Source organism: Pan troglodytes, chromosome 11, assembly GCF_028858775.2.
Source record: "Pan troglodytes isolate AG18354 chromosome 11, NHGRI_mPanTro3-v2.0_pri, whole genome shotgun sequence".
NCBI classification, from domain to species: Eukaryota; Metazoa; Chordata; class Mammalia; order Primates; family Hominidae; genus Pan; species Pan troglodytes.
In genome coordinates, this window is record NC_072409.2 from 100,040,002 (window position 1) to 100,063,594 (window position 23,593).

At 32.2% G+C, this 23,593-nt stretch overlaps 1 protein-coding gene across 7 annotated transcripts in view; it reads right to left on the reverse strand.

The window, feature by feature from the left end:
- CCDC171 (coiled-coil domain containing 171) overlaps positions 1-23,593 on the reverse strand; it is a 443,650-nt gene that overhangs the window by 106,633 nt on the left and 313,424 nt on the right. For all 7 annotated transcript variants that reach the window (XM_054658718.2, XM_054658719.2, XM_001149040.8 and 4 more), the window contains 2 exons: positions 18,327-18,472; positions 16,228-16,282 (listed from right to left, as the gene is read on the reverse strand). In XM_054658718.2, the coding sequence (XP_054514693.1) occupies positions 16,228-16,282; positions 18,327-18,472 (201 nt within the window). The remainder of the gene's footprint in view (positions 1-16,227; positions 16,283-18,326; positions 18,473-23,593) is intronic.

Below are 23,593 nucleotides of genomic sequence, written 5' to 3' on the forward strand. Positions count from 1 at the left end.
TGATGGGTTCTAGGTTTTAAATAACTTTTCTGAAGAAGCAAATCCAAAAAGATGTCAGCCAAAACTCCTGTGACTTCCTAAATATTGTTCCTGTGTCATTTCAGTCCGATAAATTTAAAGGATTTATAGACGCAAGGTCTTATGGAGTTTTTACAATTTCTGGATTGTCATTTCCTGTTTTATCTTTCAGATGATTTACGATAAAAGCATCTAACACTTCTCAGTGAATATTCTTTGGTACTTTTAAAGCCTGTATGTTATGGCCGTACATAGGGAACATTTCAGTTAATCTTTCCAAACTTGTAGGACTCATGCTATCTCGAAAGCCTCAAGAATGCAGCCATTCTACTCATTCAACAACAAACATGACTACAAAATTATTAGCTTCTTCTTCACATTTCAATTTTACCTGTTTTCTTACTTTTACTCTTAGCTGCAGTAAACTGAGATATCTCTCTATTAGGCACTTGGTTAGTATCTAATAAATACTTATTTTTATCATATCTAATCCTAAACAACCCAGACATTATCCTACTCATCTAGGCATTATCCTATCCTGAAATTATTTTAATATAATTGTTGTGCTTTCCCTTTACCCCACACAATAGAAATACTTAGGCACATTTGGAGAGGCTCTAATTAAACTATCGCAAGGACAAAAAACCAAACACCGCATGTTCTCACTCATAGGTAGGAACTGAACAATGAGAACACTTGGACACAAGAAGGGGAACATCACACATTGGGGCCTGTCGTGGGGTCGGGGGAGCGGGGAGGGATAGCATTAGGAGATATACCTAATGTAAATGACAAGTTAATGGGTGCAACACACCAACATGGCACATGTATACATATGTAACAAACCTGCACATTGTGCACATGTACCCTAGAACTTAAAGTATAATAAAAAAAGAAATAATAATTTCTGTATTATCAGTAAAATTGAAAGCCTACTGGTAGAGCTATTAAAAAACAAAAGTATATGCTTTTAGAGATTGATGTTGGCAAAAATGGTGGACTAAGGAACTCCAAAAGCTAGTCGTTCCATAAAAGCAGCAAATAAACTGGCAAAAAAAGGTCAGAATTAGCTTTTTTCAGAACTCGAGCAGCTAACTGAAAGTTTACAGTAACCAGGTAAAAGCTTAACCAAGAAAAAAAATCTGAATCTCAGTATTTAAGGAACTCTGTCAAAACAGTGGTTGACTACTAAGCCAACAGAGACTTCAGTGGCTATACATGACAAAGGATACAACTTTACAAAATGAGTTCAGAAAGACAGCCTTTACAAAATCAGTTCAGACTTTACACAATCAGTCACTAAATACAAAACAACAACTAGAGCAAGCAGCAACATCCCTGGAGATGGGGAGAATCTTATTTCCAGAGTTGTCAGATTATAATTTTCAAAATATGTACTTTTCAACAAAAAATTGTGTATGCCAGGAAAAAAGAAAGTACAGCTCATTTCCAATAAAAACAGAAATGAACAGGAACTGTCCTTGAGGAAGTCTAAACATTGACCTTACCACATAAGTACTTTAAATCAATTATTTGAAATGTGCATATAAAGTTATAGAAAACCATGTACAAGGAACTAAAAGAAACCGTGAGAACAATGTCTTCCAAAATAGAAAATGTAAATGAAAAGAAAAAGAAGCAAAATATAAATTTTGAAGTTGACACATTCAAAATTTGGTGGTGGGGTGGGGGTAGTTAGAAAAAAAAAAAAGTGTCAACCAAGAATTCTATTTGTGACAAAAGTGTCCTTAAAAACGAAGGAGAATGATAGCAGCCAGATGGTGGAATAGGAAACCCTGGACTCTCCTTCCCCCATGGACACACTGATTCAATGGCACATATCAATTCCCTTTATGGAAATTCCAGAAAGTAGCTGAGAGGCTCCTGCAACCTGGGCAACAAGAAATCAGTCACATTGAAACCACTGGGAAAACTGAAGACACTCTCTAATCGTAATCCCCACTCCCAGCACAGCATCGTTATTACCAGGAGGGAACTCTCAGCTCCCAACTTTTTATGAGAAGGGAAGGAACTGGACTGTGCGTACAATGTCCCACTCTTCAGAGTTCTACCTAAAGGATTGGCTTTTGTCTCACCTGTGTTTGAGTACTGACATGACCCAATATACACTAGTCCCACAGAGAAAAAAGGTGGTGGTTTGGACTAGAGCACAGATATTCATAACAGCTCTCCCCCGGCTTGGCACAGAAAGGACCAGTGAAAAAAAATCCCCAGCTCTCAGCCTCTACCTTGGGAGGAAAAGAATTGGGCCATACATACAACATTCCAACTTTTCCAAGTATTACCAGAGGGTAATATTTCTATCTTTTGTCTTGCCTGTCTCAAAGTACTGATGAGGCATAGCATACTCTAGAACCCTGGAGACTTTAAGAAGATGACAGTTTGGACTAACACAGAAGTTTGAGAGCCCCATAGAAGCTCTGGCCGAGTTTATTGGTGAAGGTCTTCTCTGGTACAAAGCCAATCCTTGAAGTCTGAGAGAGATGGTAGGTTCTTTTTTTTTTTCCTTAATGCATAGATACCAACACAAAGAGTCAAGGAAAATGAAAAAACAGAGAAACATAATCCAAAAAAGGAACAAGATAAAACTCTGGAAACCAATACTAATGAAATGGAGATATATTAATTATCTGAAAGAGAATTCAAAATACTGCCATAAAAATGATCGATAAGCTCAGAAAAATAATATATGAACAAAGTGAGAATTTCAGTAATAAGAAAACTTAAGAGGAACAAATATTAGGGCAGAAGAATATAACAACTCAACTAAAAATTCAAGAGAGGTTCAACAGCAGACTAAAACCTGCAGAAAAAAAAAATTGGTGAACTTGAAGATAGGCCATGTGAAATCATCCAGTCGGAGGAAGAAAATAATAGTAGTAATAAAGAATAAAGACAGTTTAAGTCTTTATTCAAAAAAAGAGAATTTTTAAGTCTTTTTAATTCTTTTTTTTAATTCAAAAAAAGAGAATTTTGAAAGCAGCAAGAAGAAAATGACTCATTACAAACAAGGGAATCCCTATTAAACTATCAATTAACTTTTTCAGCTCAAACTTTGCAAGCCAGAAGGGAGTAACATGACGTATTCAAAGAGATGAAAGGGAAAAAGAATGCTATCTAAGAACATTATACCTGGCAAAACTGCCCTTTAAAAATGAAGGAAACATAAAAACTTCCCTGACAAAAGCTGAGGAAGTTCATCACTAACAGACTTGCCTTACAAGAAGTGCTAAAGGCAGTTCTTCAAGTAGAAATAATAGAATGCTGTACAGCAACATGATACCATAAGAAAGTATAGAACACAAAGGTAAATATACAGATATACAGAATGCTTTATTACTCTAATGGTGGTGGGTAAATCACTTTTATTTCTAATGTAAAAGTTAAAACACAAAAGTATTAAAAACAACTATAAGTAAAAAATATGTGAATGAATACACCATATAGTAAATTGTGACATCAATAACAAAATGTGAAGGGAGGAGGAGTAAAACTGTAGAGTTTTTGCAAGTGATTAAAGTTAAGTTGTTATCAACTTAAACTGTCATAACCATATTTTATATAAGCCCCAGGGTAACTGGAAACAAAATACCCATATAAGTTACACAAAAGTAAAAAAGAAATTAATAAAAGCTTATCAATACAAAAAAAATCAATGAAACACAAAGGATGAGAGCAAGGGAGAAAAATGAACTAAGAACTGTACACTAAGGAACTCCAAAAAGCTCTGGAACTCCAAAAACAAATGAACTATAAGACAAACAGAAAATGATGAACAAAATGACAATAATAAATAATTTCCTATCAGTAATTACTTCAAATGTAAATAGGTTTAACTTCCGATAAATAAATAGATATAACTTCCAATAAAGAGACACAGAGTGGCTGAATGGATTTAAAAAAAAAAAGATCCAACTAGACACTGTCTATGAGAAACTCATTTTAGATTTAAGGATGTGCATAGACTGAAAGTAAAGTGTTGGAAATAGATATTCCATTAGTTACCATTTGGTAACCAAAAAAGAGTAGGAGTGGATATATTTATATCATACAAAATAGATTAGAAGCCAAAAACTGTCAGGAGAGACAAAGAATAACATTATATAATGATATAAGAGTGCAGTCTCCAGGAACATATAACAATTTTAACAATTATCACATACACACACACACACACACACACACACACACACACACCCCTAACAACAGAGCACCTAAATATATAAAACAAACATTGGCAGAACTGAAGGGAATATAGACAGCAACACAATAATAGTAGGAGACTTCATTACCCCACTTCCAATAACGGGGAGAACAACCAGTCAGAAAAAGAAATAGCAAACACAAACAACACTATAGACCAAATGAACCTAACGAACATACGTAGACCGTTCCAGTATACAGCAGCAGAACACGCGTTCTTCTCAAGTGTACACACATCATTTTCCAGGATATATCATATGTTAGGTGTCAAAACAAGTCTTAATAGATTTAAGAATATTAAAATCATACCAAGTTTCTTTTCTGACTATAATGAAATGAAACCAGAAACAAAGTATAGAAGAAAAACTGGAAAATTCACAATATATAGAAATAAATTTTTGAACAACCAGCGGCATAAGAAAGAAATCATTAGGAAAGTTAGAAAATATCTTGAGACAAATTAAAATGAAAATGAAATACAACATATCAAAACTTAAGAGACTCAGTGAAAGCAGTAGTAAGGGGAAACATACAGCAGTAAACACCTACATTAAAAAAAAGAAAGATGTCACATAAACGATTTAATTTGGTACCTCAAGGAACGAGAAGAAGAACAAACTAAACCCAAAATTAGCAGAAGGAAGGAAATAATAAAGATTAGAACAGGAAAAGAATAAAGAACAGAAAAACACAATAGAGAAAATCAGTAAAATTAAGAGTTTATATTTTGAAAAGACGAAATTTACAAACCTTTAGTAAGACTAAGCAAAAAAGATAAAACTAAAAAAAAAAAAACACAAAAAGGAGAAATTATAACTGATACCACAGAAATAAAAAGAATCATGAGAGACTACTATGAACAATTATATGCAATATAGTAGATAATCTAGAAGAAACGGATAAATTCTAAGAAACATGCAACCTAACAAGACCGAATGATTTAAAAAATAAAAATAAAAAGTCTTGAACAGAGGCTGGGTGTGGTGGCTTATACCTATAATCCCAGCACTTCCGTGGCCAAGGTGGGAGGAGTGCTTGAGGCTAGGAGTTCAAGACAGCCTGGGCAACATAGTGAGATGCTATCTCTTCAAAAAATAATAATAATTTAAAAATTAGCAGGATATGGTGGCATATGCCTGCAGTCACAGCTACTTAGGAGACTGAGGTAGGAGGATCTCTTGAGCCCAGGGGTTTGAGGCTGCAGTGAGCTATGAGTATGCCACTGCACCACTCTAGGCTAGGCAACAGAGCAAGACACTGTCTCAAAAAAAAAAAAAAAAAAAGAAAGAAAGAAAGAAAGATTGGGGGGGGGTGGGGGCAGAGGGGGAAAGGAAGAAAGAGAGGAAGGGAGGGAGGGAAAATCTTGAACAGTAGTAAGGAGATTGACTCAGTAATCAAAAATCTTCTGACAAAGAAAAGCCCAGGACCAGGTGGCTTTACTGATGAATTCTATAAAACAATTAAATAATTAATGTTAATGATTTTCAAACTCCTCCAAAAAATTTGAAAAGGAGAGAAAACTTCGAAGTATATTTTATGAGACCAGCATCTTCCTGATACCAAAGCCAGACAAAGACATCACAAGAAAAAAAAGCTACAGGCCAATATCCCTGATGAATATAGATCTAAAAATCCTCAACAAAATATTAGCAACTGAATTCAAAAGCACAATTAAAGGATTAGGCACCATTACAAAGTGGGATTTATCCCTGGGATGTAAGAATGGTTCAACATACAAAAATCAATTATGATACATAACATTAACAGAATGAAGGACAAAATTCACACAATCAATAGATGCATAAAATGCATTTGATAAAATTGATAAAAATTCAATAGCCTTTCATGATAAAAATTCTCAACAAACTAGGAATAGAAGAAAAGTACCTGAACATACCAAAGGCCATATATGTAGAGTTCACAGCTAATATCATACTCAATGATTAAAAACTTAAAGCTTTTCCTCTAAAATCATGAACAAGGTAAGGATGTCTGCTTTTACCACTTGTATTCAACATATCACTGAATGTCCTAGCAAGCGTGATTTGGCAAGAAAAATAAGTAATAGGCATCCAAACAGAAAAGGAAGAAGTAAAACTGTCCCTGATTACAAATGACGTGATCTTCTACATAGAAACCCCTTTAGAATATATGAGTATTCCTTACGTACGGAACATCCTAGTTCAGTATTAATTCAAACTAGATTGTTATGAATTAAGATGTTAATTGTAAACAGCAAGGTAAACACTAAAAAAAATCACATAACCACATCAAAAAGAATAAAATACCTACAAATTAACTACAGAGGTGAAAGACTTGTACACTAAAAAGTATAAAACATTGGCAAAAGAAATTAAAAATACAACAAATGAAAAAACATTCTGTGTTCATGAATTGGAAGACTTATTATTGTTAAAATGTTCATACTACCCAAAATGATTTACAGATTCAATGTAATCCCTATCAGAATCCCAGTGGCATTTTTGCAGAAACAGAAAAAGCAAATCTAAACTTCATATGCAACCAGAAACTGCCTCAAATAGCCAAAAAGAGCTTGAAAAATCAGGGCCAAGCTGGAGGCCTCACACTTCCTGATTTCAAAATACATTACAAAGATGGCTGGATGCAGTGGCTCACACCTGTAATCCCAGCACTTTGGGAGGCCAAGGACGTGGATCACCTGTGCTCAGGAGTTTGAGACCAGCCTGGCCAACATGGTGAAACCCCATCTCTACTAAAAATACAAAAAAATTAGCCAGGCATGGTGGTGTGTGCCTATAGTCCCAGCTACTCAGGAGGCTGAGGCGGGAGAATTGATTGAACCCAGAAGGGGAAGGCTACAGTGAGCCAAGATCATGCCACTGCACTCCAGCCTGGGCAAAAGAGTAAGACTCCCTCTCAAAAATAAAAATAAAAAATATATATACATATGCATACATATATACATATATATATACATATATACACACATATGCATATATATACATATATATATATATCAAAACTATAGTAATTAAAACAGTATGGTATTGGCAGAGAAACAGACATAGAGTTCTATGGAACAAAACAGAAAGCCCAGAAATAAATCCCCACATATATGGTCAATTGATCCTTGACAAGAGTGCAAAGAAGACACAATGGGGAAAGGATAGTTTCCTTCAACAAAGAGTATTGGGAAAACCGGATATCACTTGCTAAAGAATGAAACTGGGCCAGGCACGGTGGCTCATGCCTGTAATCCCAGCACTTTGTGAGGCCGAGGTGGGTGGATAACTTGAGGACAGGAGTTCAAGACCAGCCTGGCCAACATGGTGAAACTCCACCTCTATTAAAAATATAAAAATTAGCCGGTCATGGTGGTGTATTACTGTAGTTCCAGCTACTTAGGAGGTTGAGGAACGAGAATCACTTGAACCCAGGAGGCAGAGGTTGCAGTGAGCCGAGATCACGCCACTGTACTCCAGCCTTAGCAACAGAACAGAACTTTGTCTAAAGAAAAAAAAAATGGAGCCTACCTTACACCATATTAAAAAAAAAAATCTATTTAAAATGGATTAAAGACTTAAACATAAGACTTACAACTATAAATTTCCTAGAACAAGACATGGAGGAGAAACTTCATGACATTAGTCTTTGCAGTGATTTCATGGATATGACACTAAAAGCAAAAGAAACAAAAATGAAAACAGACAAGTGAAACTACATCAAATGAAAAAGCTTCTGCCTAGCAAAAAATAATAATAATAATAATCAACATAATGAAAAGGCAACCTGTGGGATAAGAGAAAATACTTGCAAACCACATAAGGGTTTTAATTTCTAAAATATAAGAGGTTAATTTCTAAACTCTATACAACTTAATAGTAAAAAGAAACTAATAACCTCATTTTAAAATGGGCTAAGAACTTGAATAGACATTTATCCAAAGAAGACATACAAATAGTCAAACAGGTATATGAAAACATCCTCAATGTCACTATCATCAAGGAAATAAAAATCAAAACCACAATGAGGTATCACCTTATACCTATTAGGATGACTATTACAAAAAATTTTTTTAAAAGACAAGGGTTGGCAAAGATGTGGAGAAACTGGAACCCATGTACACAACAGCAAAGGAATGTAAAGTGGTGCAGATGCTCTGGAAAAAAAGTATGGAGATTTCACAAAAAGTTAAAATTAGAACTACCACATATGATTCAGCAACCACTTCTGGGTATTTATCTAAAAGAATGGCAATAAGAATCTCTAAGAAATATATACACTCCCAAGTTCACTTCAGTACTATTTATAATAGCCAAGATCTAGAAACAACCTAAATGTCTATTGAGAGATAAATGGATACATAAAATATGGTATAAACATACAATAAAATATTACTCAGGTTTTCAAAGGAAGGAAATAATCAGCCTTTTAAAAGAAGGAAATCTTATGATATACAACAAAATGGATGAACCTTGAGGACATTATACTAAGTGAAATAAACCATTCACAGAACAAATACTACATAATTCCACTTATATGACGTATCTAAAATAGTCAAACTCATGGAAACAGAGAGTAGAACGGTGGTTACCAGGGGCTGGGGTCAGGGAGGGAGAAGTGGGGAGTTGTTAATAAATAGGTATAAAGCTTCAGTTATGCAAGATGGATAAGTTCTGAAAGTCTGCTTTATAACATTGTACCTGTGGTTAACAATATTGTATTGCATACGAAAAATCCATTAAGAGGCTAGATCTTAGATTAAGTGTTCTTACCACAATAAAATTAAAATTTTTTCTAACGAAGGAGAAATTAAGACATTCCAAGATAAACAGAAGCTAAGGGAGTTCACCACTAGATCTGCCCAAGAAGAAATGCTAAAGGGAGTCCTGAAATGAAAGGATACTAGACAGTAACTCAAATTCACATGAAAAAATAAGGAACACCAGCAAAGGTTAACTATGCAGGGAAATATAAAAGTCAGTATTAATGTATGTTTGGTTTGTAACTCCTCTTTTTCGTCTATAGATTTAAAAGACAACTATATAAAACAATCATTATAAACTATGTTGATGGGCACACAATATATAAGAATGTAATTTGTAACAACATGAAGAGAAAGGATGAAGCTATTTAAGAGCAAAATTTTTTAAACATAATTGGCACTACGTTGGCATTAATTCAAACAAGGTTGTTTTGAATTAAGATGTTAATTGTAATCACCAAGGGTAACACTAAGAAAACAACTAAAAATGTATAGTAAAATAAAAGAGAAGGGAATAAAAAATGGCATACTACCAAAGATCTATCTAATGCAGACAAGAAGGAATCACAGAAGAACTGAGGAACAAAACACATATAACACATGTAGAAAAAAATGGCAGAAGTCCTTCCTTATCACAATTACGTTAAATGTAAATTGATTTAAATATCCAATTGAAAGTCAGAAGTTAGCAAAATGAACGTTTTTCAAAACGTGATTCATTTTACACTGTCTATAACAGACTCATCTTAGATACAAAGACACAAATAGGTTAAAAGTGAAAAGACAGAAAAAGACAGCCCATGCAAACAGTAACCAAGAGAGCTGTAGCGCCTACACTAATATCAGACGAAAGACTTTAAAGTCAAAATTATTGCAAGAAACAAAGACACCATATAATGATAAAAGAGTCAATCCATCAAGAAGATATAACAATTTCCACATAATCTCAAAATATATGAAGGAAAACTGACCAAGTTGAAGAGGAAAAAGAGTTCAACAATAACATTTGGAGACTTTGACATCATACTTTCACTAATGAATAGGACACCCAGACAAAAGACAATCAAGGATTTAGAAGACTTGAACACCACAAACCCACTAGACATAACAGACATATATAGAACACTCTACCTAACAAAAGAATACATATCTTTTAAAATGCACATTTAACTTTCAGCAAGACAGACCATATTCTGGAGCATACAACAAACTTTAACAAACTTAAAAAGAATAGAAATCAAATGAAGTATTTAATCCATATAATATTAAAGTATAACTCCATAGCAAAAATAAAGTGTGGAAAATTTCCAAATATTCAGAAATTATCAGCTCACTCTTAAATAATAAGTCAATGAAGAAATCATAGAAATTAGAAAATACTTTGAAATAGATGAATATAAAAAAATAATAAACCAAAACTTCTGGGATGCAGTGTAAGCTGCATCAGACAGAAATCTATAGCTGTAAATGTCTACATTAAAAAAGAAGAAAGATCTCAAATCAATAGCCTAACCTTCCAGCTTGGAGCAGTTAAGAGAGAGACAGAGAGCGCAAACTAAACCCAAAGCAAACAGAAGGGAGAAATAATAATGTTTTAGAGCAGAGATAATACAAAATAGAGAACAGAAAAACAATGGAGCAAATCAAGGAAACCAAAAGTTGGACCCCTAAAAGACAAATAATATTGGCATGCCTTACCTAGACTGACCAAGAGAAAAGTTACTAAATTACTAAAATCAGAAATAAAAATGGGGACATTACTACTAACCTTACAGAAATAAAAACAATTATTAAGAAAATGAGCAATGGGATATCAACAAGTCACATAACTTAGATAAAACAGACGAATTCCTAGAAACACACAAACTACCAACACTGACTGAAAAAGAAACAGAAAATCTGAAATCTATAACGAGAAAAGAATGAATCAGTATCAAAAAACTTCCAGATAAGAAAAGTCCAGGCCCAGAAAGTTTCACTGATGAATTCTGCCAAATGTTTAAAGAATTAACACTAATCTCTCTCAAATTCTTGAAAAAAAATGAAGAGAAGGGAGCATTTCCTAACCTATTCTATGAGATCAGTATTACTCTGATCCTAAAGCCTGACAAAGATATCACAAGAAAACTACAGACCAATATGTCCTATGAATTTAGATGCAATAACCCTCAAAAAAAAAAAACCTAGCAAACCAAACCTAGCAGCATATTCAAAAGATCATACACCATAACCAAGTGAGATTTATCGCAGGAACACAATGGTGTTCAACATACATAAATCATGTTAGGTAGTACAAAACATCAGTAGGATGAAGGAGGGGAGGCACAACATGATCATCTCAACTGATGCAGAAAAAGAAAAGCATTTGACAAAACTGAATTCCTTTTCATAAAAACACTCAAAAAACTAGGAAAGGAAGAGCACTTTCTCAAACTGATAAAGAGGATCTATGAAAAAACCCACAGCTAATATCATGCTTAATGGTGTAAGACCAAAAACTTTCCCCTTAAGATTAAGAAGAAAACAAACATGTCTGCTCTCAACATGTCTATTCAACACCATACTGGATGTTCTAGCCAGATAATTAGATAAGAAAAAGAAACTAAAGGCATCCAAATTAGAAAGAACAAAGTAAAACTATATTCATAGATAACATAATCTTACATGTAGAAAATCCTAAAGAAGGTATACATGCACACAAAAACTACTAGAGCTAATAAATTCAGCAGTTACAGGAGAAAAGATGAACATACAAAAAGATAAACATACAAAAATCAGTTGTACTTTTCTGCACACCAGCAATTAAGAATAAAAAATTAGACTTAAGAAAACAGTTCCACTTAAAATAGCATTGCAAATCATAAAATACTTAAGAATAAACTTAACCAAGAAGATGCCTAACTTATACACTGAAAACCACAAAACATCTTTTGAGAGAAATTAAAGAAGATCTAAATAAGTAGAAAGGCATTCTATGTTCATGAATTGCAAGACTTAATATTTTGTTAAGATGACAATACTCCCCAAATTGATCTATAAATTCAACATAGCAGCTTTCAAAATTCCATTGCCTTCTTTTGCAGAAATGGACAAGCTGATCCCAAAATTCACATGGAATTTTATGAGAGAACTTGAATAGTCAAAACAATCTTGAGATCTAGAAATCTCACATTTCTCAATTTCAAAACTTAATAGAAAACATCGTCATCAAAACTTGTGGTACTGATATGAAGAGAGACATACAATTCAATGGAACAGAATTGAGAGTCCAGAAATAAACCTATACATCTATAGTCAACTGATTTTCAACAGGAGTATGAATGATTCAACATGATCATTCAATGGGAAAAGAACATCCTTTTCAACAAATGGTACTGGAATAATTGGATTGCCATATAAAAAAATGAAGTTGGGCCTTTACATGATAGAATATATAAAATCAATTCTATATGGACTGAAGACCTAAATATGAGAGCTAAGACTATACAATTCTTAGAAGAAAACAGAGGGGAAAGCTTCACGACTTTGCATTTGGACATGGATTATTAGATATGAGGCCAAACACATAAGCAGCAGCAAGAAAAAAATTAGATTTCATCAAATTGTAAAACTTCTGTTCATCAAAGGACACTATTTAAATAGAAGGTAAAAAGACAACCTACAGGATGGGAGAAAATGTTTTCAAATCATATATATAATAAGATTCTAGTATCCAGAATATGCAAAGAACTCTTAAAACTCAACAACAAAAAGACAATCAACCCAATTTAAAAACAGGCAAAGGATGTGAAGAGACATTTCTCCAAAGAAGACAAACAAATAATCAATAATCACATGGAAACATGTTCAACATTGTTAGTCATTAGGAAAATACAAATCAAAACCATAGTGAGATACTACATAGTAGTCACTAGGATGGCCATTAACAAACATTGAAACTAACAAGTGTGAGCAAGGATGTGGAAAAATAAGAATGCTTATCCATAATGGTGGAGATTTAAAATGGTGCAGCAACTGTGGAAAACAGTTGTGGTTCCTCAAAAAGTTATCATGGTATTATTATTTGATCCAGCAGTTCCACTCCTAGCTACATACCCAAGAGAAGTGAAAACAGACCTTCAAACAAAAATTTTTACACAAAATTTCACAGCAGCATTCACTATTCATAATAACCAAGAAGTGGAAACAACCCAGTGTCTATCAGCTGATGAATGCATAAACAAAATGTGGTATAACTATACAATGGCATATTATTCAGCCATAAAAGGGTATGACGTATCAATACATGCCACAAGATGAATGACCCTTGAATAAATTATGCTAAATGAAAGAAGCCAGACATCTAAAATCACATATTGTATTATTCCATTTACATTAAATGTCCAGAACAGGAAAATCCATAGAGACAGAAGGCAGGTCAGTGTTTGCCAGGATGTAGGGGAAAGGGATATAAGAAATAATTGCTTCTTGGGTACTGGGTTTCTTTTGCAGTGATGTAAATGTTCCGGAATTAGTTGTGATGGGTGCACATACTGAAAACCACTGAACTGTGCACTTTAAAATGGTTAAACTGGTGAGTTTTTTTCAAAAGAAGTTCAACAGTTTTGGATTTTCAAAAAAAATAAAAAGCAGCCAAAATTTCAACTCAAGAGAGAAGGGTGTGTTTTAAAAAATGCACCTCATGAAAAGTTATGATGATTTTATTTCTTCTCGTTCTTATTTTTCTTATCTCCAATAACTTGAAATTGCCCCCCCAAAAGAGTGTCTTTTAAAATTAACTTCTGACCTACATTAAAAACTGGCATAAATAAAAATATATATCTAAATGAAATTAATATAAAATTTACATTTCTTTGAAAAAAAACTACATGTTTTTAACTGAAATGACTGACCTTCCTTATTAAATAGTAGTTATCAGTCCCAAATGGAATTTTGAAAATAATATCTAATCAACTGTTCTGTGTAATATAGTTGTAGTATTTGAAAAGCTGAATGAAATATGTTGCTTAAAAACTAACAAGTATAAATAAAATGTAATTGTTTTTCCTAAAAACAAATATGTTCAGGTTAAGTTCCTTAACATCCAAGAAAAGAAATAACGTCTGCAGGAAAACAAGTTCTTTCTTCTATTTGATTATTGTGTCAGAAGTTAGTATTAAAATTCAACTCAGCGGGTAAGACTTAGTTTTATTCTAGAATGTATGGTACAAACCTTGAAAACACACGTGTTTAAAACAGTAAGAAATATAAATAGTGATACTATTTTACCGTGCACAGTAAACTTTGTTGAAGAGTTTGGATGTATCCATATCCATTTTTACCATCCCATGAAAGAGCCTGGACCCTCCTTCCATACTACTCTTTGTTTCATCGAAGACAGCAAAATGCCAATGGAAAGTCCAAGGTGGCCAGAAAAATAAACCTATTGAACTCTGGCACGAAGACAGGTGGGCCTGCATCTTCCTGAGACTTTCAGAGGACTCTCTGGGCCACCTCCTTATCACTCATTCATTCTCACTCATACCTCACAGAAAACAGAATTATCCCCAATTATCTTTCCTAAGTTTTCACTACAAGCTTGAAAAGTAATTCATAACTTTAAAACCACTATATTAATAGAATTTTCTAAAGATATAAATCAAAATAATTAACTACTAAATCTGAAGAGAGGAAAAGCCATAAAGCAAAAGCAAATATACAATGGCTATAGACCAGATTTACAGACAGCTTTCTTTCCATATGACACAAAAATCAAAAGATGAACTATAACTGAAGAACTGTATGATTATAATCATCCTGTTGCAGTCAGTCTTTATTATATTTAAACGATATATTTTGCCATTTTCATAAGAAAAGAAGAAGGTACAACACTTACATTTCATACTGGTGATGGTTTTTCCCTGACGTCGAAGTTCATTCCCCAAGTTAGCCGCTATCTAACTTTTTTTTTCTCCAACTGGGATGATGAAAAACCAACTGGATTTCAAAGTCAACATTAACTATATAAAAGGGTATGCCATGTATATGACGTAATTGACTTTTCTATCCACCAAGTTCAAAAAAAATACCAAAGATGTCTCTTTCACTGCAAATCTAAATTTCAGATTTGTGGCACATATGACTTTAATGTGACTATATTTAAACTATACTGACTAGCTAAACTTTTTTAAATGGGAAGGGGGAGAAATCATAATTTCAAAGAAGCTTAGGAAATAGCACTCAGATTATTTTTTTTTTCAAAATACTTTTGTTGACATGAAATAATGCTGGTCACTGTCAAAATATAAAAGAATACAGGGGCCCATTGTTTTTAAAATGTTAAAATGCATTAACTATTAGTTTGCTAATTTTATTTAATATGCCCTTCAAAAGGTTAGTTTTAGGGTATTTTAAGTGACTTACAAAATGATATTATATAAAAAATTGATTCACAAGGTTATTCTAAATGTGATTCATTCATAAATTCCATGTATCTTTAAAGTACTTAATGTTTGCATTTCTAATAATTTGCCTTTCAGACTGTAGCAGAAACACATAAACAATGTTTCTCTAATTTTGAATGATGAAATAATGAACACATCTTCAATGCAGAGTGGAGTGCTAACAAAATACATGGTCAATAAATATATTATGTTTTTACTAGTATCATAATACTTTTATTATGCTGTTCATCAATACAAATTAACACTCAGAGTTTATCATACAGGAGTAATCAAATTTGAAAACAATAGAATATATTAAATAATTAAATTTCTACTTTAAGAATATATTCTTACAAGAAAGAAAATTTCAATTTGAATAACATTACTACCTAGTTTATACATATGAGTATTACTAAATAAAATATATGTTTCTCTCTATACATATATATATAGGACCGTTGGTTTAAGAGTGGTAAGAGGTTAGACACTGTGGTAAAACATTTTATCATTATGAGACATATAAGGATCTTAATGACCTCTGCTTTGTTCAGCAAAGACTGCAAATAATTCCTAGTGCAATTACACCAGTTTGGGGAAACCACTATTTTCATAGTTTTATAGATATATAAAATGAATTCTAAAAAAAAGCATGCAATATAGCACTATGTAATGGAAATTTCCAGTCATCTACAAAGCATCTTTTTGTTAATTTATTTTTTTAAGTTTCAAAATCAATGAAAGTACTTTGTGGCTAATAAAAATAATGACTAGGTGTCATGACACAAATTGAACAATATTAAAGAAAAATAACAGTACCTTGTGAAGCGTATTTTCTACTGCTCTCATATGATTAGCAACACATTCTTTGTCTCTAGAAAAAATAAAAGATTAAGTGTTAGTAAAACTCAAACCTTACTACAACTGTTACACATTTTAGTATAAGTCACTGGTATTAAAAAATAAGGGTCTGATATCACTGTTCTTCTTTTTTTAAAATTTATTTTAACTTTTTAAATTTTGATTTTTTAATTCATTGTTCTCCTTTTAAAACTATAAAAACTAACCATATTCACTGATATATTTCCACATTTAACTAATATCTTAAATTTTGTTGCCTGTCCTGAATTGGGGTAGGGGAGAACAAAAAGGTAAAAAAGTGAAAAACAAAGAAAAAAATCACAATTACATTATTGATCATTTAAAATGTGCTGTAAATGGTAAAACTTTATTCTTTTATTTCTAATGAAAAAGACTTTAAAAATCTTAGTGATGGGGATATATAATAAAGGACCATACTACGCAAAATAGTATTTTCCTTTCCACACAGTCTTTTTATGCTATAATAATTACACAGAAAACTCCTCTGTGACTTGTCTAGGAATATGCAAAGTTACTAGTTTCTCCTATCAGCCTAGTATATTGAATTTAGCCTTCATAATGAAATAAAAAGTTTGAATGAAAATACTGAAGATAAAAATCTAATTGTAAATTGAAATTTAAAACTGTAAATAATGTATTAGTCTCCAGATTTCAAATTAGCTTTCTTTAGATTTATAAAAACATGTGCCCGTGGTCACAGATCACAGACATGTCAAAATACTGAATTAACAGCAATGTTTTGAAAATACAATTTGAATCTGGAGGTCTTATAAACCTATTTTCATTCATCTCAGAATTTTCTCAGTGCTATAAGACTCACTGGAAATTACCTGGGCTAAGCCTCTCATTTGACATGATGAAACTGGGAGTGAACAATAACAACAAAAACTGATTTAGTCAAACTTATATTTTAAAAAATGGCAAAAACATACACCTCAGATGGTGGTGCAATGTTACATAGCTTTACAATTTTCCAAAAAACTATCAGTGGTTATTCAAACATGCCAAAATTTTGGCTTTGTGTCAATTCATGTTTTCATTATGTTTGAGCAATGTCACAAACCCTGTGGCAAAGTTTATGAATATCCTAAGATTGTGGATTCCTTGTTCAGTGATTTATATACATTCTGCAGTTTACAGACTATATTCATATCTGACGATATTTTATGTTTAAGAGTTTGTCTCAAAAAATATTTAACGTATATTTTTGCAAGTAAAGAAATTCAGAATTCTAAATTTAGAAAACACTGAGTTTATCAAAATTAGATGTTTCTTTACTCCTTGAAAATAGATTTTCTTTAAGCCATGCTGTTGTACAAAGAAATGTCTTTAAACTATTCCATGAAATTTGATATGAGGAACAAATAAAAATGCCCAAGAGAACTGTTCAATGTGAACTTCATAATGTATGTCAACTTGATTACCTGGTTTAAAATAAAAAAGGAAAAACACTTTCATCACATTTACATAGTGGTCTACTCTGAAAACTGTATATTTTTCTACTTAAAATATTAGAATATACAGCTATAAAAATTAAATGAGTTTTCCATGGTCAATATGTTTTATTGTATTTTTTAAATGCTATGATACACATGCTGATTGTATGCTAACATTTCTTTATGGAAATATTACTCGCAATATTAGTATATAATAATATATGCAGAACAAAATTTCGGAGACAGTGGAGCAGAAGAGAATAGGAATGTATAACAGAAGATACTATGCAAAACTTTTAGAGTCTTACATTTCACATTAATAAAACATAGTTTCTAACATGTAACACTACAACAGAGCCCAAAATAAGCATAATTAGAGGTTATATAGAAGCTTATACTTTTCTGAGGTTTCTCAATAAAATATACATTTAGTATGTTAAGAGTTTTTCTTTTTTGAGGATATATCAGAGAATTTCAAAGAAAGACAGCTGTACTTTTGTTTTCTAACACTGTATTATCCAGGGCTAAAACCCGGAGCATGAAAGTAAGAATTGATCTTTTGTCTGTTTTAAGTGATCTCCCCAAGGTCCAAATGCTCACTTGGCTGCCATGCGGAGGGCACTCTCTGCATCATGGATGTTCTCCTCCAGTCGACGCTTGTCCTGCTCCAGCTGGGTAAGATGTCTATTGAGCTGACGCAGAGATTGATCTTTTCTTCTCAGCTCCATCTTTGCCTCGGAGAGACTCTGCAAGCAGACAGAAAACAGAGTTACTTGTCAGCCCTGATAATTAACTTCAATTTATGCCATAGGCTATTAAACAAAGAAGAATACAGACTGACTGAGAAGTAGACTTGGGTCATTACACATCAAAGTTTAACAAATTTTCTGCAAAAATTTTATATACTTACTAATTAGAAATGATAGAACTGATAAGGTTTGGGAAATTGTTACAAAATACAGTTCCATTTTATTTTTTCAAATACTACAAGGCAAATAAATTGTATTCTTACTAAAAATAATCTGATTATAAAAATCTCAAGTTGTACTTTCTTTTAATGATGAAAAAATAAAGATTTCAGGGGAGAAAGCACATGAAATTTAGAGTCAATTTTATTCCAAATAGAACTAGAGTTAAGAACTATCATATGCCCAAACTATGCATGTGATTGAGAAAATGATAGACCAGGATATCTATAAGAAAATGGTAAACCCAAGATGAAAGAGTACCACTACTGTCTTTATAAATATATAGTTAGGTGGCTATAGACATTTCAGCAAACAAACAAATTGGACTCCAAAATAAAATCTACTTGCTTCCCAGTAAATAACTCTCATGTCAAGGATAGCAACACAAATAGGATCAACATGTCTTAACTAATAAAGTTATAAATAATACTTGCATTCAGAATTATTTGTGTTCTGTAAATATTTTCTTAGTCACAGAAGTATAAGATCTGTTGATTTATATTTGCTATCTACTTTAATCTGAAATATTTACTTAACACAAAAATTTCAAGTTGCAATTGTGCAACTTTATACTGAAGGCTTAGAATCAGAAGCTCACAATTGAGAGAAGTATTTTCTAGACCTCACGTAAAATTCTAGGATACAAAACAGTACAGGGATCAGAGGATCGCTTAGCACTATAAATCTTCTTACTCCTTTGCCTAAAAAATTTCTAGAATAAGCTTATCAAACAGTTTTTTATTAAATTTGTTGGATGGTGAGCTAAATAATTGAGTGCATACACATAAAGTTTTCTTCTTGCTCAGTTTAGCCACACATTAACATCCACACTGTGCTTCAAATATCTAGTAAAGAATAAACAAAAATGTTATAATTTCATGTGTAAAACTCTTCTAACAGTATTCTTTTAGTGCATTCACAATGGGTAGTATAAAAAAAAGAATAGTATAAAAAACTTAAGCTGCATACATGTTAAACCAGTTAATTCTCTCTAAATGCTGGTGAATTGCAAGCCATCATCAGTCAAACCAGGTATTTTTAAATGTTGAAAGTTTTAAAATTCAGTCATTCACTTTTCAAATAGTCGAGTTACTGTCAAACAAATATAAATCAAAAAATTAAACAAACTATGACTACTTATGAGACATTGTATTTTGTTTTAAATCTTCACTATTAACAGATCTTCATAAACGTTCCACCACAGAAATAGTCACTGAATCAAACCAACTTTAAAAAGATGGCAAAGAATAAATTTTTAAAACCATGCTAAACCTACTAATTTTGTGCCAATGCTAAGATAAAGACACTAAAGCATTATAAGATTTCTTTATTTAAAAAAGTAAAATCCTTTTGAGTTCCTTTTAAAGTCAGCATTTCTGACATCTTTCAAGCAACAAAAAAATCAATTTTTCAAATATGAAGATCAAACTAATGAATGATCCAACACCAGTTATGGATAAAGCTTGAGTTCTTCCAACAAAAACAATACATCTGTGCCAGTCCATTCAAATTCTTCTGCTCAATAACTCTTATGACTAGAGGTGCATATTGGTGAGGGGACTATCCAGCATTCAGTATATTATCTCTAACCTTATCCAGAGTGAAGCTTCCTGATCCAATCTCAGGGAATCCACGACTTTGAAATTATCATAAACCCACACTTGACTTTTCAACAATCCTATCATATACTTTCAAAGAAGATATACCTCATAACATTAGAATTTCTACTACATAGCTAAATCTTCTCATTTCCATTCTTTCATTTTCATGTCTCAGGGGCAACGACAGGAGTCATCAAACTCTTCTAAAGCTTATACTATTTTCAGGGGCATAGAAAAGAAACAAAAAGTGGTATAAACAAAGTGATATAATTCATACTTCCTTGAGTATGAAAACAAAAATATAGTTTTTTTGGAAAAAAGATCATAGTTTTATAACTTATAGACATAGAATTCTCATTTGAAAAGAGGAGAATGACATCATAAAATACATCAGTGGGTCCTAAGATTGATGGGGATGTGTGTAAAACACCAAGACATAAACCGTGATTCAAGAATATGTCTTTTCCCTAATACTTAACCTTTTTTAAATAACAAAAACAGAATATTTAAAAATCCTAACACTGAGCTTTAAAGAAAAATATATTTGTGTATATATATTTACATATATATACACATCACATATATATTTATAAATATATATCCATATATCACATATAATTTTAAATTCAGCTTTTCTTTTCTCCTGTTCAGATTGATCTAATTAAAACCCATGATAAACTTTATGGACTCTAATATTTCCAACTGAATGACAAACCAAGAGGGTGCGCCTCTAGGCAACAAGGCAACAATGATAAGCAGCAGGTTAGCCACTAATTTCTCAACCAGGGTAGATTGTGAAAGTGTGATGTTCTGATATCCAAGAAACTGTTCAGGAGAGAATAGGATAAATCAAGTTTAATAACTCTGCTCCTAATTGTTCCCCCAATGCTCAACTCTAATTACTTGGAGAACTCTCCTGACTGTCACCTGATATTAAGTTGTTGGAGGCTGAGCCTGGAACAGCGAGATAATCAATAAACATTTAGTGGGGAGAAGAATGAAGATCCTGTTAAGCAGTGGGAACCTGCAGCACCCAAAGCCCTTCTGCTCATGAGAAAACCTATGGGACAGCCATAGTGATTGCAAAGCAATAATCCAAAGCACTGTTTTTAGGCCTTGAGGCCTTTAAGCAACAGTACATTTGAGGAAAAAAGGTTAACACGGTCACCCTAATTACAGCCCACTTTCACATACTTCATATATAAGTGAAGACAAGCCAATTAGGTAGAAAGGAAGATAAGGGAAGTTTTATTTGTATACTAATTAAACCCCTGATGAAATTAAAGGAAAAACATACAGCTCTGTAATTGTGTCTGAGAAAGGTCACTTCAGGTTCAGTTATCAGAACAGCACAGCCTTGAGATATTTCACTTAATCCACAATACAGCCCTCATTTTGTACTCAGGTCTTAATATTTACCAAGAAAAAAAAATTCAAAGCCTGATACTGAATTTATCTTTAAACAGTGTTGTGAACAATTTTAGCTGTTAGAAAGTTAAGGCTAGATATGATAACAAGAGTCTTTTAAAGAGCAGAAAAAAATATTCTACCTACACAAGAACCAATGTCACAATATTATTTATCAAAGATTTCCAGTTTTCATTTTAAATCCAAAACGTTTTAAAGCAAATTTTTACAATGGTATCCCAAAATGACTGTATTTCAAAAGCTATTATATAATATCTTTATTGCATTTCTTTTTAGATAATGATGTCATTGCTTACCTTCATATTCTCTGTTAAGGAAGAAAAAACCAATGCTTTCACTTAACTACTCCTATAAGAAAATACTTACATTTGATTGTTTCCAGAAATGATCATGAAAAGCTATTTACTATTAATGAAAGCTGGCAGGAAAAGTATGGATACAAAGGAAGTAGTGAAGTATAGGAAACGCTTAGGAATAGAATACATGGTAAATGTGAATATTAAATGACCCACACATTTTTTCAGTGTATTTTTTCTTATCCATAGTTCCTGAAGTTTCTATAATAAGCATGTATTACTAGTGAATAACAGCAAAAATTATTTTAAGTCATACATAATAGTATATTTCTAAAGCTTCAAACGTTTATTAAGGCTAATAATTTTTAATTAATTATAAAATAAATTGAAATTCTATTATCTCACACCTATGAAAACATTTTGTGCAATGAAAAATTTTTTAAATAACAGCTTTATTGAGATGTAATCCACATACTAAACAATTCACTCTTTTAAGGTGTACAATTCAGTACGTAGTCACAGAGTTGTACAACTATCACCAATAGAGGTCTTTTTTGAAGTAAAATTCTTTAGAAAAAAAAACCTTATCAAAACAATGTGGCTATCTAAATAATATTATCTCTCAGTTTCAGCAAACTCTAGTTGAAAACTGCATAAGATATACAAAGTGTATCATTCTGTTTAGAAATGATTTTTGAAATAAAAAATTTATGAATGAATTCCCTGAATTGGAATATTTAATTAATAAATGTGGTACAGTACAAACGTTAAAGTTATCTTAAAGGGTATGCATATCTCTTCAACTAATATTTCTGGATGCCAAGCAAATCACCCAACATAGTTCTTTCTCATAAGGGTACAGTATAGCAGTGCTTTAGACCATCAGGCCGCTAAGAAGACCAAGCCCCAGGGGATATTGCTTTTATAGATTTTCTTTTGTCTAATGGGAAATATCTATGGATCTACATTCCTACACACTAAAAGCTAATGGCTTATTCAATTTGGTATAAAAAGTTAGTCATACAAAATGAAAGGCAAGACAACACAAGTGTTATAAGAACTAGGTTACATTTCCTTGCAGGGGGAAAAAATATAACATTTAAAGAAAAATAAATTTATTGCTGACTGACTGTTCCTTTAAACATCTCTAGATTGCAATAAATTTGGTTAAAAAGCTTAGTAAAATTAATGTTTGAAAAGGAAATAAGGCTGTCTTCAGCCCTACTGTTATGTAACAACTAAAAAATTATATTAATCAAGAATTAATTAAATACTTGCTAGGTGGATCAAACTGTACAGGTTGTCACAGAAACTATAAACATGAAATGATACAACAACCAAATTTACAAAAGGGCTGGGTAAGCAAGTTAGGAATGAAACTAAAGAATAATATATTTTATAATAAAGCCAGAAAATCTGTAAGATAAACAATTAGATAATTTACAATAAAAATACAACAATAAAAGATGTTGGTATATAGTACAGTTTATATCTGAATAAATTTCGATCTTGGTATCTTATATTTTATATGAGGAATTTAAATACAAAGTTATGTAATTTAAATTAATCTTCCT